Here is a 17,435-nt window from a genome sequence, read left to right on the forward strand (position 1 = left end):
GGTCTTGTGCTTGAATGTAAAAGCTAAAATTATGACCTCGTCTCATATTCAACTTTGGTCTACAAAAAAAACGTAAAAAAAAAGGAATTAGTCTCACTAGTCTAATTGTTTTGGAGAGAATCTGTCTCTGTCCGTAAAAATAATGATTATTATTTTTTTATTGTTCCCTCTGGGCAAAGCCGGCAAGAAGGTCACAAACAATGCTTTAACTCAATAGAGTATTTGTATTCAAGTAATCATTTATTTTGGATAATGGATTATAGCAATAACGTTTATATACTTTATATTTTTATAGCATAGAAAAATATAAAATATAGTACATTTAACAAATAAAAATGGATTAAAAATCAACTCAGTCTCCCACTGATATCCAATGGCAATCAATTTGCAGATAATCTACTCACCAACAGCAGGATGATGCGTTCAGTGACTCCCTCTCCCCCTATTCCAGGTTAAATCTCCTTGAACCTTGAAACATCACTTAAGGAGACAGATTGCTCCCAAAGACCATCAACGTCTCCAGAGGACACACTCTAATGTTTTCATGACTTCTCCTTAACGCGGTGCCCTACAGCTCAACATTTAAGAGAAGAGCTTTGGATGGATCGTCGACAGGTACGTACGTGTTTCCGTCGGCATCAAACCGCGCTAGCCTCAGTGATCTAACTTTTCGAACAAAAGGCTGAGCAAAAATCGTGAGCGTGTTAAAACTTGAAGGGGCCCCAAAAGCGACTCAAGGGGTTCTCCTCTCCATCTGTGGCCTTGATCACAATACTTAGATGGCCACGAGCAGAGGTGTGACCCCCTCCCCTGTGTCCAATAAGACATACAACTCAGATTTATCCCTCAAACCATCTGTTTCTGAGTCAACTTTTTCCCTCTCCTGGTCCACGTAACATTTCCAGCTTTCCAGGAGACGCACATGCAGTACCCCTATCTCCCTCTCTCCCCTCCTATCTCATTACCCCTCTCAGTAACCTAACCTCCGCTCTTCTCCTCCATCACCCACTCCCCCCCCCCTTCTCTATCTGACACTCTGCAGGATCGCTCTCCATCTCCGTGTGTGTGTGTGCCCACAGGCAAACATATGCTGCTCTTCCCGTCAAGATGATTCCGGTGTGTTTGAGAGATGAGGGATTGTTTAATGTTTATTAATCACCTTTCTGCAGAATTGGGAGGCGAGACAGCGAAGTAGCCACACATTCATGCGCACAGACACACACACACACATACACACACACGTCTATTCAGTGATGTTACCACCCTGTCCTGGTTTTACATTTACAGAAAAACGGTCACTAAGAATTAAGTAAAAGATATTTCGAGAGCACCTTTTAAATACAGAGGTCAAACGCAGGGCCCAGGGGCCAAATCGAGACACGCCACATCACTTTGGGTCTAAGTAAAGCAAGTAGTGTGTCTGCTTTTTTTTTCTTGCTAGATAGATTTGTTCATCCATCTTCTTCGCCGCTTATCCTCACAGGGGTCGCAGGGAGTGCTGGAGCCTATCCCAGCTGTCAACGGGCAAGAGCCGGTGTACTCCCTGAACTGGTTGCCAGCCAATCGCAGGGCACATGGAGACAAACAGCCACACTCACAATCACACGTAGGGGCAATTTGAAGTGTCCAATTAATGTAGCATGTTTTTGTGATGTGGAGGGAAAACGGGGTGCCGGGAGAAAACATGCAAACTCCACACAGGCGGCTCTAGGATTGAACCGGGTACCTCAGAACTGTGAGGCCAACACTTTACCAGCTGACCCACTGTGCCGCCGCTACATTTGTTCAAAGAATCTTAAAAAAAAATGATACTTTTCTTCACTTGAACTGTCCTAAATTACCTGCTTCCCACTAATTGCCTAGATTTCTGATTACAAAACAGATGTTAAAAAAATGATTAAACAACCATCAAATGCAACTTCAATTGTGGATATGTTATGACATCATTATACATTTAAATCGTCCATGCATTCCTTCTCAAATGCATGGTTTAAGTGATATTAAAAAATTCAGACCAAGATGATTGGGGAAAAAAAAGCCTTCATTAATTTGACTATTAACCTGTGCAACTCATTTGGGGGAAGAAAATAGTAAAGATGGTAATCAAAAAACATTGAGATAGTTGTTGCACACGTAACTGATGATGTGGCTGTGCTCAGGATTAGCCTCAAAATAGGAGCACTGTGCTCCTGTTTTGGAGGTTGAACCCTTTAAAACTTTGTAATTTCATTATTAATTATGCATACATCTTATGACGCATAAATGGTGATGAACTGGGAACCCTTTAATACAGGACAGTGCAAGCTCAGTGGTTTAATTTCTACTGAAGGGAATTCAACTCAAGGTTATTTAATCCATTTATTGTTTCTAACCCTCAGAATAAATCTTTCCTTCAAATGAAACCTCAAGCACTGAAGGACAGTCTCAAAGCCTCCAGCAGATCATCCAAATCATATAGCGGTAATGCAAACAGCCACATTTAGGCTCAAACTCCTAAGGTTCATATGATACACCTATCGAGCATAAATCAACATAAAAGCATATGCGCTCATATTACTAAAAGGCTTTTCATCACTTTGCCCTATTCCCTATATTTACACGTCTGTTTTTTTTCATCTGCACATGCATGAGCAAGTGTCCATTGCACAATAACTGAATTCAAGTGCAAAAGTACACAGCCAGGAGCGTGTTCTCTTTCCATGTTGCAGATGAGTAAACTAGAGCGCATACAGAAAAGCACCACAGGGACAGAGAGTGTAGATCTCAACTGCGCGTCACTTTTTATTTGAACAGAAAGAACAAGGAGGTCAGTGGTAGAAAAAAAAAAAGGTTGTGATTGCTGGTAGCTAAAGCAGGGAACGGTCACTTGGTGGGAGAAAGCTTCTCCAGGTCGTGGATGCCTTCCTTGTCAATCAAACGGACAGTGAAGGAGGGAAGGTTCAGGGTGAAGCGCTTGTTCAGCTAGGGGGGAGGCACAAACTTCAGTAAGACCACAACAAACTAGGTCAAGATGTAATGTGAAACCTAATCAAATGGTAAAAAAATATATGTATACTATTATTTCCTAAAGTTAGGATGTAGAAAGCTGAGTGAAATGTACAACTTACTTCCTCAATGCAATTCTTCATGATATCCACTGCTTCAACTCTGGTCAGATCTAAAAGAAAAATCAATCAGTTGAAGATGAATTGTAGGGGAAAAAAGCTGAGAAAAATAACACGTTGGCTACTGTGTTTAAGACTGACACACACCTGGTTTGTAGTAGCGGTCAAGGATGGACAGAGTGAGGAAGGCGCCATAGCCATGGGCGGCGAAGGGGGCCTTGGCAAGCGACGAAAGGTAGTCCATGTAGTAGAGACCTGGGCCGTCTGCGTCGTCGAAGCCCGCCAGCAACAAGTTGACGTGATACGGTGTCTGAAGAAAGGAGCGGACGAAGCCGAGTCAATGTTCGCCTTCCGAATCGGAGAGCCCACTTCTAAATATTTCGATGCAGCCTTGAGCGTTGCTGCTCAACTGCTACAAACGACTGCTGCTTTAAATAACTGTCAAAACACATGAGGTTCATCCATAATCAGAATCCATTGTGGAAAAATACAGCGTAATTAGAATTTTTTAAAAAAACTTTTAAGTAATATTAAACATGATTTAGAGGCTGGGGGGTGGAACAGTATATGACAAAATATAATCCCAATTTGAATGATAATTATTTCTCAAGATATGTTGTTTTGTACTATATTGACCAACGTTTCAGATGGCTTACGAGGATTTTCATTAATTTCCTACAGAGCTTGGACTTAATTTGTGGCAACTGGAACTTATCCCCCGCTGACTTTGGGTGAAATGTGAGCTACATCCAATCTCAGGGACAACATTTTATTTTCAACAATTTCCAATTCCCGTTTTCAGGCTCCCATACGCCAAAATGAGTTTCTGGTTTCAGTTCAAAATGTCAGCCCCTCCTAAAGAAGGCGGAGGGGGCAGAGGGACACGGGGCAAAAGTGTGGCTGGGCAAGTGCGTCTTTTGTGTGTGTGTGTGTGTGTGTGTGGGTGGGTGGTTGGGTGGGTGGGGGGGGGAGAGTTTAGTCACTTGCAGTGTGACATCTGCTGGAAGCCAGCACCCCTGTTGCCTCCTCCATCGCACCCACCCTCCTTCTTCATTTCTCCGCTCGCCCCCTGCTCTCTCCCCTCTCTCATTGCCTTCACCCCGAGCCCCCGAGTCACGCCAGGGCTCATTAAAAACTTCTAAAGTCGTTTCTCTTGCATCCCCTACTCCATCTTTAGAAATTACATCTTCCACGCTTCCAGCCTCTTCTCTCCCTCCAGTACACTAATTTCTTTCCTCAATTAAACCAAAACACAATTGGGGGGGCTTCAAAACATCTCGAAGCCTAAATGCTTGACAGACAAAGAGTGTTTTTGATAAGCACCAAATAGAAAAACAAAACGATATTATTCTCTCTTGCAACGCGGTGATTCATACACACACAACCTAAACACCTGCCCTGTCATTTCAATTTAGCTCAATTTTGACCTGCTTATTTCTGTGACTTGTGTTGGTGTTATATTTGCCACGAGGGGGATGATTGTTATATCCCCTGCGGAGTGGGCTTTAGTTAGAGTGTTAACGATGCCCCTGCACAAACACACACACATTCACTCACTCGAAAGCATACACACACCACACACACACACACACACACACACACACCACACACACACACACACACACACACACACACACACCAGGTACGGCTGAATAATGTGCATGCATGTGTGTTTGCATGTGCGCTTTTACTCCTCTGTGAGCCCGTGAACGCCCTAGTGGCATTACCCCCACCCACCTGACACCTGCCTCACTGGTTACAATGTAACAATAATACGGACCTGACATCAAAATAACCTTCCCATGTCACCTCAAAGACACCTTGTTAGCCCCGCCACCTGAACTCGCACCTAGATTCACATTAACAAAACAATATGGATCATCTGATCAACCCCCCACCCCCCACATCTATGAATGCAAATACAAACAAGACAAAAGGCTGAGTGTTAATTACTCTTAGCAATAAAAACTCAATCAACAGTGATCATTCTTTTCCCCATACTCCAAGTCCAATCTCATACCCAAACAAAGCCATGAATTATTTCGTTAAAAGGATGGTTTTTGCTGATCATTTAGGTTTTGAAGCAATATTCACACCATGACAATTGGGTCTTGTGTTGGTTTTTGATACTCGAGTATCATGGCACACAAGTCCAGTATGCTATGCCACATTGGTACATATCCCCCCCGCCCTAACAGGTTGGAAGAGATAGGCTGAGGAACGATATCTTTACCCAACCTGGTTCCTGGCACCAGTTGTTTATGACAGCCCCCACCTTTCACCTTCCAAACCCCAAGTAATTATCTTTTGAAAAAACAGGAATGAAAAAAAAATGCACCAGTGTTCAAACTCTTCTTCCAAGTTCCAGCTCTGGCTTTCTCCCTCCCTGTCGCCTGCTCCCCTCTCCCCGTTTTTGCACCCTGCCTCCGGGCATGTTCTCTTTATTGGCATTTCTCCTCAATCTGCTGCTTTAATTGTTCATCTGTGCAGGAGCCGACGAGCTGCATGCAATATGGTGCCAGTAATTATTTGTGCCCATTGTGTGCCCGTGTTAGAAATTTATCACCGACACACATGGGCCCAGCTGCAGAACGTCGCCGTGCAGAGGCGAACTGTTGCTGTGACCTTACAGAACACGTTACAGCAGCAATTTAATCACGAAAGGGTAAAATTTGATCACTGTTGGGGGATGACCTCAAATCCGAAAGCTCCCCTAAGCATGCAAACATCATGTTTAATTGGTGCAATTGATGTTAATCATTGTCAATTCAAAATAATCTACTCTGCTAACTGCAGCAAACAAGATGGCTTCGATCGCTATATGAAAATTTCTTTTAAGGTTAGTAGGGTCACGCAAAAATGATTCATATTACAACACTGCCACATTTCCGCTGTTGAGTAGCTTTCTAGTTACAAGCAGAATCTAACAAAAATTTTAAACACCTTTATGGATGGGTATTGAAATACTGATGATTCAGACCGAAAATTTGACATTGAGCCACAGAAGATGGTGGCAATTGCAGCCAAGTAAAAGACGTGGGTGCCTTTGAGTGTGCGACAAATATGTACTTGTCTATTCAACAGCACGACAAAGCTCCAAAATGCGACAGAGAACGAGATTGAGGCCTCATCCGCTTTGAACTTCTTCTCTGACTCTGTATCGAGTTCTGGGCCTCATTACTGATGCAGACTTTGAGGCCTCCGGTGATTATGTTTATCGCCAATTTTTTCCCCCTTTGTTTGGCTCCTCTCTTGCTCTCCCTGCTCCCTGAAGCTGGAGAAATGCAGTTCTCCAGAGGTTAATAACACCGCCCAGTTGTTTTCCTGGACGGCAGGTTGGCCAGCACAGGTCTATGCGAACCAAGTCTGGCTTCCTCCGCTCAGACGTGCCACGCTGACGAGAGTTAACTACACCTCCCGGTGGTCGCCAGCCACTGGAGTATGACATTTTTCAGTCTATAGAACTCATCTGGAATGTATCCTGCGGGAATAAGGCCATACGAATTAACAATATAGCACTGATTAATTTATTAGCCAGTAGTTTTTAACCTAGGGGTTTGGATATGCTGGCAGTGCTGTGAACATTTTTGGGGTGGGGGGAGGCACTCAAAAGATGACTTCAGGATCAAGGAGAAACAATTGGGATACAAAACAAATTATTATCTTAATAAATCCTCTTTTTTTTTTTTGCTCTGTCTTGATATTAATCTGCTGTGATTTAATCAAATTAATTAAAACCAATTCTAAAATATCTGGGACAGTTGCTCAGACATCAACTGAACAAAAGGTTAGGAATAAAGAAAGCTTAAAATAAATCGATAATGATGTTTTGTTGCAGCAACCATCTTAAACTCAAGGGTTCATGGGTCTGTTTAAAAATTGAGATTTTGGAAAATCCAGAGTAAAAAGGAGGTGTCGTAACAATTTATAACTACTTTTTAAAAATTAGTTATCATTTCCAATATTACAAAATAAACACAAAAGCTGATCATGAAATATTGATGTTCTGCATCTTAAACACCTTATACTTGAGACGGACTGCAGGATAAAAATGAAAAAAAAAAAAAAACTGTTTATCCAACATAATTTGCAAATGTCCGGATACTCTGGAGGTTGTTGAATGTGTGAGGAAACATAGCTGGAGGAAGGTGTGGGATGCTGGTTGGGGGGAAAAAAATGCTTTGGATTCGGTTTTCTCAGCACTCCTGAGAATGCAGCATTGATAAATCCTGCACTCACAAAGCCAAAGTCGTAACCGAGAGGCACAAAAATAAAGATTCCCTTGCAGCAGATGACAAGACATGAATAAAAATGTTCTTCTCCTCAACATTTTACAACCTTGACTGAATACAAATGATCCAGAAGCCGCCTTTGCGTGTGCAAACTATTTGAGAATCTTTTTTTTGTGTGTGGCTATAGCGTTGTTTCCACTGAGCATTTTTGCACAGTGTCCATTTTACAAAATTTCAATTTGATTGTAAAGATTTCCATAATAACATTTCAATACCTTGTTTGCGTTTAATATGCGTCGGTCAGTTTATGGAGGGTGGAGCTTGCCGCACAATGTCAGAGGGAATGGTCTACTTTCATCCAGGTGACAGAAGAAATAATTGAATGCGGACAAAACGGAATAATAAAAAAAAAGGTTCTTGTTTACAAGTACTGATGGATTAAACTGCACTCTTCCATGAGGTGTCTACTTTATTTGATTAAATAGTTGGCATATTACATACAGTGTCGCCGGTATGGTACGATTTTGGATTGTGGTGAAACTCTTGAACTATGAAAATGGATGCAAATATACTGACATTGATAAGAAGATTTCAGTTTGGTTTGTGAATATAAATATGGCGAGGAGTACTAAAAAATTAAATTCATCTGGGCATGTATAGAGCCAGAATGAAAATGACTTATCTATAGGCTCCAATTTTCAAGGTTGGTGTGTGAGTTGAACTTGATACATATTTTTAGAGATTATTATTACTTTAATATAGATATATTTTCATACATATTTTTAAGCAGTTTACCTGTTAGCCTTTTCATCTCTACTGTGGCCCAACTGATAATTACATTTTCACACTTGCCATTAAGTTATTTTTTGATTCCACGCCACAGCTGTATGATCCAAATAAAAACAAAGCAAGGCAACAACTGATTTGCACCTTTAACTTGTAACGAAAACGACAACCCATCACGAGAGATGCTGGGATTGATGCATTGCAAATATCAATTAAAAATTTTTTAAAAACTGTCCCAAGGAGTGAGGCTAACTGGGTATAGTCAAGTGTTTTGTCCTTCACTGATGTTTCAGGGTTTGCTGCAATGGACAAAGTTACCCAACGAAATGAAATGCGACATTACAAAGACAAAAGGATAATTTACAAGTCAACAAGAAATAAAGTATCTCGACTTATAATATAGCTTATAATATGGTTTATAGCTGTACTGGAGAATTTTAAGTCATGTATGTGTGCAATGACTCCTACTGGTTCTCACAGTGCAGTCTGCACAGTGTGGGTCTACCGAGGATCCGTTTTCTCCTCTGGGACACCAACAGCCTCCCTCCCCAGCCCAATCCCTGGCTCGATGTGTCCCACATTCCCTTCCTGGCTGCGCTAATTGTTTTTTGTAATTATTTTTACCCTTCTGCTATTGTGAAAGGAAGCAGCTGCACAAGTCCTCACAAATTACCACAAGAGTTACAATATCTGCAAATGACAAAACAACATTTTTTTGAAGGAAATACGTACTATTTCAATTTCTATTTAATTAAAATTTGGCAAGAAAAATGGGTTGCAAACAACAAGCGCTAACTAACAATTTGAAAAGTCGGTATACATTGGCTTAACCTCAGGCAGTGGATATAGTCTTGTGCTCAATTCATATACAATTATCTAAAATTCAGAACCAAAAATGTGTCAGGTAGGTTAGGTTACACAAGGTCTCAGAGGGAGAGACATCTGCAAACAAGTCAAAATTTATCATCAGAATTAGCAAAAAAAAATATTTATCTCATGTTGCATAATTTGGTGCACGATGAGAAATTGATCTAAAACAATGAATTAGACTAAATGGTAATTATGGTTGCACATCCATAACCATGAAGAATATATGTTAAATACACAATTTAATCTTTTTCATGGCTTGAACACATTTAGTATCATCATTATTAGTGTGTAGTAGTTTATGCATGTAAAGATGCTAAATCAAAAGCACAGTTGCAACACAGGTGTGCCATGGACTAGTGAGGATAAAGATAAATTCTGCATTTGTGTGCTATCTTAATACTATGCACCCATTAACCTATGGCCAAAAAGCATCACATACTGTATATGGAATTCGAATGAGAAAGAGATTATTATCCCTATATATTATCCATGACTACACACTGAACAGTGACACTGAAAGAATTTCAGTTTCAGATCAAGAGGTGAAAAACTTCAAACTTTTATTTCATGGGATTCACAAAAAGATGCTTTAACCAACTCAGAACGGAGTATCTTTCGTTTCAACCCATCCACTTTTCAAATGACCAAAAGTACTAGCACATGCAACTGATGAGTGTTTCTAGTTGCTCAGGTGTTGCTTTTTGCATTTATTGTTTACACATTAGCTAGTGGTTGTTTTTTCGCTTTGGGTTTCATCTGTGAAAATTGCATTTGCTATTAAGCAAACATGAACACCAAAAAAAAAAACTAACTATTTTGAAGCTGAGAGAAGAGGGAAAATCGATCAGAGCTCTTGCACAAACATTTGGGATAGTCAATACAATAATTTGAAACGTCCTGAAAAAGAAAAACTACAACAGAAATCGATCGCGTCCGCCAAGGGTATCAACAGCAATTGATGACAGAAACATTGTGAAAGCTGTGAAGAAACACCGAATGACAACAGTTAATGACATCACTGCCAAAATCCGCAAGGCAAAAGTGAAGGTAGCACAATTCCCTTTTTGAAGAAGAAATATTTGGGCCAAATCACTGATCAGTAAAAAGAATTGGAAGGCTATGTTGGACTTTACAAAGGACTGAGATGAGCTACACAAATTTTGGAGAAATGTTTTATGGCCTGATGACACCAAGACTAACCTCTAAGGATGGAGAAAGAAAGGATCTGCTCATGATCCAAAACACACAAGCTCATCTCTGAAGCATGGTAGAGGGAATGTCATGGGTTGGGCACGAATGTTTCTGGAATGTGCTCACTAGTTTATAGTGATGATGTAACTCATGATGGTAGCCCCAGAATTAGTTCTGAAGTCTACAAAACTATCTTGTCTGGCAGGTTACAGAATAATGCACCCAATCTAAATACAAGTTTCATCATGAAACAGGACAATTACCCAAAACACACCGCCAACACAACAAATCACTTGAAGGGGAGACTGAAAGAAGAAGTGAAGAATGCTACCAATAATGAACTGGGAAAACCATTTCAAAATTAAGAATCCAACAGTCTGTTGAAGTCAATGTTGATACAGTGATTGCAAGTTAGGCCACTAAATATTAAATGTTATTCACTTTAAATTCATTTAATAATGTCTGTTTCAATACTTTTGCTCACTTGAAAGATGGGAGCCTTTAAAAAAAAGGCGTTCTGTCCTGAGTTGTTGAATGCACCTGGATGTAAATACCACAAAATAAAGGCTGGAACTCTGAAATTTGGTCTCGTATTCATCTTTTCATATGAAACCCAAATGTCTTCGCAATAGAACAAAAACAAAGAAATAGGCCTTGACGTTCCGATGCTTTTGGAGGAGACTGTATATTCTGGGTAATAGAGAGGAATGTAATACGACTAATAATAATGTAATATCTATTTTTTCCTGCTGGTCAATCAAAATAACGTTTTAGGCAAAGCCAAGCTATGATGCAAAAAAAGGTAGGAGGGCTCCAGTTGTCACACTATATTGGAGCCAAGACTGGTAAACCACAAATGTGTTTTACAACAGATATTTTCTTTCAACTTGTTTCCAGTTACACTTTTGAGTCACTGTATATAGAACAGTACGCTTTTAAGATGACTAATTAAATACTCTATGTACTGTATATTACATAGAATTGACAATTTCTGTTCTCTACATTACAGGTACATGTATACCCATTGACCTTGAATTCTGGCAAATTCAGGTTAGCATATTTAAACACCTCATATCCTTTGACTTGATTACAAAACACCATAATCATATACAGTGCCCTTCATAATTATTGGCACCCCCGGTTAAGATGTGTTAAAAGACTTAAAATAAATTCAGTGTTTATTGCAGAACAATACTACCACACTGAAAATTTTAGGAAAATGTAACTTTCAACTCAAATGAATTGTAAGAAAAAAAAATCCCTGACTAAAAAAAAAATATTTTTTATTAAATCACCTGTTCCACAATTATTGGCCCCCGTAACAATTCCCTTCAAATAAATATAATTGAAGCATTTGTCATTTCTACAGTAGTTTACAAAGTTTACCAGAGTATCTAGGAACATTTAATTAGTAATTCATCCCTTCCTGTTTCCCTGGGGTATAAATATGACGTGACACAGAGGCCATTTCACTTATGCACTCTTAAACATGGGAAAGACAAAGGAACACAGCATACAAGCGAGTCAGATGTGCGTCGACCTTCAGAGGTCAGGCAGAGGCTACAAGAAGATCGCCACTCAACTGCAGCTGCCCATATCCACTGTGAGAGGAATAATTAAGAAGTTCAAAACAACTGGAACAGTGGTAAACAAGCCTGGATGAGGACCCAAGTTTATTTTGCCACCACGCACAGTGAGGAAGATGGTAAGAGAAATCAAAAGATCTCCGAAGCTCGCTGTTACAGAATTACAACAAATGGTAGCATCCTGGGGTCACAAAGTCTCCAATTCAACCATCAGGCGCTGTCTACATGCCAACAAGCTGTTGGGAGAGATGCACAGAGAAAACCTTTCCTCACTCACAATCATAAACGCAAACGTCTGGAGTTCGCCAAGGAGCATTGGTGCTTCAACTGGGACCGTGTGCTTTGGTCAGATGAGACCAAGATTGAGCATTTTGGCAACAAACACTCGAAGAGGGTCTGGCGTGCCACGATGCACCCATGGTGAAAAGCACCTCATACCCACTGTGAAGTATGGGGGTGGGTCAGTGATGATTCGCTTCCAAAGGCCCTGGGAACCTTGTTAAGGTGCATGGCATCATGAATGCTTTGAAATACCAGGACATTTGAAATCTAAATCTGTTGCCCTCTGCCCAAAAGCTGAAGATGGGTCGTCACTGGGTCTTTCAGCAAGACAATGACCCTAAACATATGGCCAAATCTACACAGAAATGGTTCACCAGACACAAAATCAAGCTCCTCCCATGGCCCTCTCAGTCCCCAGACCTCAACCCCATTGAAAACCTGTGGGGTGAGCTGAAGAGGACCCAGGTCTCTGGGTGATTTAGAGAGATTCTGCATAGAGGAATGGCTGAAGATCCCTCTTTCTGTCTTTTCCCATCTTGTGAAACATTATAGAAGATTAGGTGCTTTTTGTTGGCAAAAGGGGGTTGTACAAAGTATTAACACCAGGGGTGCTAATAATTGTGACACACATTATTTGATGTCAAATCATTATTTCTTTATGTGGGATTTATTCCCCACTGAATAAATGCACTTGTATTGAAGGTTTGATTTTTCTCTTTTTTCCATTAAGGTCCCATATTTATTTAGAAAAAAAAATATTAGAAGCTAAAAAACACATCTTAACCAGGGGTGCCAATAATTATGGAGGGCACTGTAAAAGCAAGTATAGGGAGACCTCGGTATACCTTGGGAGTTCTGTTCTTAGGCTATACATGCATCACAGTAGTAAAGTAAGTCAGTAAATGTGTACGGAACATGAATAGAAAAAAAAAAAAAGAATCAAATGAAAAACAGTAAATAGGCCAGTAACTTTGAACGTTTGGTAACGATAACGTCATAATGAGGATAATGTTGAGCGAATATGTCTACGTGAGTGAATTTGCATTAGACGAGATAAGTTATATTCCTCCTAAATACTAAAGCTTGGCAGCCTTGATTTTCTTTTACACAAAACTATATCCTGTATCTTCAGATTGTTGTGTTTGTTTACCCTGCTTCGAAGGTACTCTGCGAGGTTCTTTCTTGTGAAATTTGCTGCGGCTGTTGGGCTGAGTTCATAGCCTGAAAGACCAAACATTTCAAAATAAACTTCAACCAAGACCTTCCTCAAATATATCTAAAATCAAATTTTAAGAGTTTACCGTTTCTCATTTTGTAGAGCTGAACATTCTTCTGGATGTACTCTGCAAACTGCACGGTGTCTCCTGCCTCTCCCGCACACAACAGCAAGATCTTCTCGCTTAGTTTGAACATTTTGTCATCATCTGAAACATGAGGGACGCAATTAACTCTCATAAACTAAGTGCATCTCATTAAAGCTTTGAATAATTATCAGTCACAATTTCTTATTGACTTGAATGTTGTAAACTAGTGATCCATCACAAAATAATGATGGCTAGCAACATGCTTTGGGAAGAACCTCAAACATTTCATTGGAAATGCCATCACACAAAAGTGACTATGTGCAACATGAGGGAAAGAGAACTAGGTTGTGCAAAGACGATATACATCTTTTATTCAACCACTCCCTGAGAAGGGTTGCGTCAGGAAGGGCATCCGGCGTAAAAATTGTGCCAAACATATGTGCGTTCATCTGAGATGACACGCTGTGGCGACCCCGAAAGGGACAAGCCGAAAGAAACTTACTTATTCAATGTAAAAAATATACATCATACACCTCCTAGAGGGAGACAAAAAAAGTAAGTTGTTGAAGTATGCTTGAAGTTAAAGCATGTCAATGACTAGATTAAAAAAAAAAATCTAGAATCAGCTACATTTTTGTCACACATTAAATTCCTCAGGGAACATATCTTTTAGTGGCACCGGGCACTGCACCCGAAATTGAAGAAATGAACGTGGTGTAATGTTGATTTTTCCATGACTAAGTTTGACACCCCTTGTTGGTAGAAATACTTTCACTTTCGTTAGTATATGTGCACAAATGGGTCTACCAAAACTATTCTGATAAGAGCTGATATATTATTATATCACGGACCTACATCTACAAATTCTAAAACCACATGGAAGGCGCCCTCAAGAAATGAACAGAACAGTAATTCAAATTACGTGACATTTTAGGCTTTCAGAGCGTTTTTATCGCACACAGAAGCTAACGTCAAACACTCAGAAGTACATTTAATTCTAGACACAATGTAGCTTGGTTTAATAGATTCACCTTTCCTAATCTTTTACCATGTCAAAAAGAGTGTTTAGCCTAGTGGCAATGCTAAGCTAACACACTGTCAGATACCTTGTTTCAATTGAACGATGCTGTTGGATGCGACATTATCGGCAGCGACGACGACATAATCCGGTCCCTGTATACCTATTAAATATTCCATTCTGTATTACGAAAAATAGATTGATAGCGAGTATTATAATACAAACGACGCGTTCTAGCCTCGCTTGGTCAGATTACACAGCAAAAGTTGCAAATAGAAGGCGCACAGTACTGCGTCACCGGAAACGCTATGACCTATTTTGCACGCGACTAAGGCGGGCAATTCGAGCGGACTTTGCCGTCTCACAATATTGTATGCTTTTGGCCTTTTTCCACTCTAAAAAGTACATCACTGTTTTTCGGAGAGCTGTTGAAGACACGAACACATCCGAGCCAAAAAACGATGGCGGATTATAATAAACTAAACGACTCTTCGCAGCGAAGACGCTCCCCACGGCTGACTCCTTCCTTGGTAAATACTGAAAACAACATGGCGCATGGCGTTAATGTTCCAGTCAAGCGGTCCATTACCGTCAGGAAAATCGTGCCCAGGAAAACAGCTCCTGTCTCTGAGCACAATAAAGAAAACACGCCGAGGCGACCAGAAGACCAACAGAAAAGACAAAAGATTTCCACTCCAGGGCCTGTCCGGACGAGACCCCGGTCCTTAAGCGCCAAGAAGAAGGTCGTTGTGCCCTCCCCGATCCTCCCACCATCTACGCCGGTCCAGACTCGTCCCCAGCAGCCAGCCGAGGACACGAGCTACGCGGTGTGGTCGCAGAAAGTGCGTCGATCCTACACCAGAATCGGCGACAAATCCTTCAATAGCCCCGAATCCCGAGAAACTCTTTTCGGCTTTGAGATGCTGCAGACCCCCGAGGCAAGGCTTTGGTTTGGAATATAGAATATTTTGGAATCAATTATCGATTACTCCATTGAATAACTCCATTGAGTAATAGGAAAATCATTTTTCAATATGATATTATGCAAAAGACTGTATTTTCCCATTACTATTTATTTGCTTTTGGTCAATTCAAGAACAACAAATATGTAATAATTAACTAATATAACATATGAGGGAGAGCTTCTGCACATGTCAATTACAGGTTGTTTTTACAACGACTGTAATTACTTTTTTTCATCAGAGATTAAACTGATTTATTGTTTGTTTTTTTGTCTAGGAGGTAGACAATTACCAATAGCAGTTATTGGGTTATCATTCTTATTTCCATTTATTCAGTAGTTGTGAAGGCTGAAAATACTAAATACCAGCCTATTGGTTGTCAAAATAGTGGTTGATTTATTTACCAATTTTGATGCTGCTAGGTGGGACAAAGAGTCGAGCAAGGCAAGGCGAGTCTGGAGGTTTCAAGTATCTCATCTGGCCCCAGCTCATTCATTTTGGACACCGAAGACTGCGTTCCAGATCTCAACATCCCCGGGGTGTCGTTGTTGAAGGAGAAGAAGAAGAGCCGCAGGAAGGTGCAGCAGATTGACGTCACGGAGCTGGAGATGCTTTCGGCCAAGATGAACGCCGAGTTCCAGGAGGCTGAACAGTTTGAGTTGGTCGTCGAGTAAAATAAATGTGCAGACCGACAAACACTGAACAGATTAAATCTCTTGGGTAGTAGTGTTCAAAGACAGGCTACTGACTCTCTTTTTTTCATAATTTTCTACCTTTTTTCTGTTCCTGGTCATAAGGGTTTGTTATATTATGATTTGTGACTCAGGGTTAAATATGTTATTCCAGAATTATTTTTCTGTAAATGGTTAGTTTCATTTTTTTAAAGTCTTTTTGACTTTTAGTTCCCATGTGTAATATTGCTCAGTAGAGTGTTCACGTTGAATCATATCTGTTGAAACTCACGTCAACTGTTTTACTGGAGAGTTAAATTCTTTAGACAGGTTTTAAGCACCTGTTCATAATGTAATATGGCCATTATCTCAATGTATTTGTTGTATTCATGTTCAATTCTTAAATAAATATTTCTGTTTCATGTTATTTGGGCTTCTTTCATAGCATCTAACAGACTTGATAAGCGATAACACATCTGAGTGGAATACAATACCTGTATTTTATAAATATTGTGACTGTGTAAAATCGTTGAGAAACACAAAAGAGTCTTGGCACAAAATAGCAACTAAAACATGACATGCTGCGCTGAAAAGAAATGTTTCATTCATGATGCCGTTGTTAAATGTAGTGAGCTTTGTGTATTTTGTAACATGCATATTCTACCCTGCAAGTGGGGAAGCCCTGCCACGTCAAAAGATTCTCTGGGCTCTTACCCCTTATGTAGAAGCCAACCTTGTCAGAAGGTGTTTTGATAGCGAAAGTCGGACTCACAATTTGGCCACCGGTATATAGAGCTCGTGCACCTACGTTACCAAAGTCACGTGATACTGCCGGGCAAGCAAAGCATTGCTCAATGCTAAGTCAGTTGGAGACAACACCAACATACGTTTTATAACACAACGCCCAGAGTTTTGTCCGATACCGTTAAACATTTAGAAGGTGATAATAAAGGAAGGTACGTGGAAAAAAGAGAGACACTTGGTATAGAGAACCAGTATTTTATGCCGAAGTAGATATTTTCGCTGATAAGAAATTGGACTGTTAACCTGCTTCCGCTTGTCTTGGACAACTGGATCTACACATGTATCTGGTGAGTAAGTTGTCGAGATATACATGGAAGCGTTCGAAAGCGTATAAAAGTCTGGATGCATACAAATACTTCATTACTGGATCTGTTCTCAACGGGGAGACGGCTTGTGAATGCGGAAGTGTGTTCGGCTACACGTTAACCTTTGCCAAAATCCATCGATCTTTTCAGCTAGTATTCAATACAAATACCAATATTTAAATAAATGACCCTGGTTTTACACAAACTCTCATTCATTAACTATGATTGGGACAAAAAGAGGACAAGCCAGTCGGCTCCTCGGTAACGTTTCCCAAAGAAGTATTTATCATGCCAAGTTGGGTCATTTGAGAACAACACAT

The 17,435-nt window shown here is 40.3% G+C and overlaps 2 protein-coding genes across 3 annotated transcripts; one reads left to right on the forward strand and one right to left on the reverse strand.

Annotated features, from left to right (window-relative positions):
• Nucleotides 1–2,755: 2,755 nt before the first annotated feature.
• psmb2 (proteasome 20S subunit beta 2) lies at nucleotides 2,756–15,095 on the reverse strand. 2 transcript variants are annotated; one of them, XM_061809368.1, is made up of 6 exons: nucleotides 14,963–15,095; nucleotides 13,353–13,475; nucleotides 13,202–13,272; nucleotides 3,252–3,414; nucleotides 3,108–3,157; nucleotides 2,756–2,961 (listed from the first exon to the last, which is right to left on the reverse strand). In XM_061809368.1, exons 2-6 carry the CDS (start codon nucleotides 13,462–13,464, stop codon nucleotides 2,863–2,865), a joined length of 495 nt encoding a protein of 164 aa, XP_061665352.1. In that variant the 5' UTR covers nucleotides 13,465–13,475; nucleotides 14,963–15,095; the 3' UTR covers nucleotides 2,756–2,862. The 2 variants fall into 2 exon arrangements, with proteins under 2 accessions (XP_061665352.1, XP_061664625.1); XM_061808641.1 differs by lacking the exon at nucleotides 14,963–15,095 and adding an exon at nucleotides 14,462–14,601.
• On the forward strand, nucleotides 14,826–16,433 carry cdca5 (cell division cycle associated 5). Its single transcript, XM_061807711.1, has 2 exons — nucleotides 14,826–15,311; nucleotides 15,758–16,433. The coding sequence occupies exons 1-2, from the start codon at nucleotides 14,835–14,837 to the stop codon at nucleotides 16,007–16,009; spliced, it is 729 nt and encodes a 242-aa protein (XP_061663695.1). The 5' UTR covers nucleotides 14,826–14,834; the 3' UTR covers nucleotides 16,010–16,433.
• Nucleotides 16,434–17,435: the final 1,002 nt, after the last annotated feature.

The sequence above is a fragment of the Syngnathoides biaculeatus genome, chromosome 1, assembly GCF_019802595.1.
Source record: "Syngnathoides biaculeatus isolate LvHL_M chromosome 1, ASM1980259v1, whole genome shotgun sequence".
NCBI classification, from domain to species: Eukaryota; Metazoa; Chordata; class Actinopteri; order Syngnathiformes; family Syngnathidae; genus Syngnathoides; species Syngnathoides biaculeatus.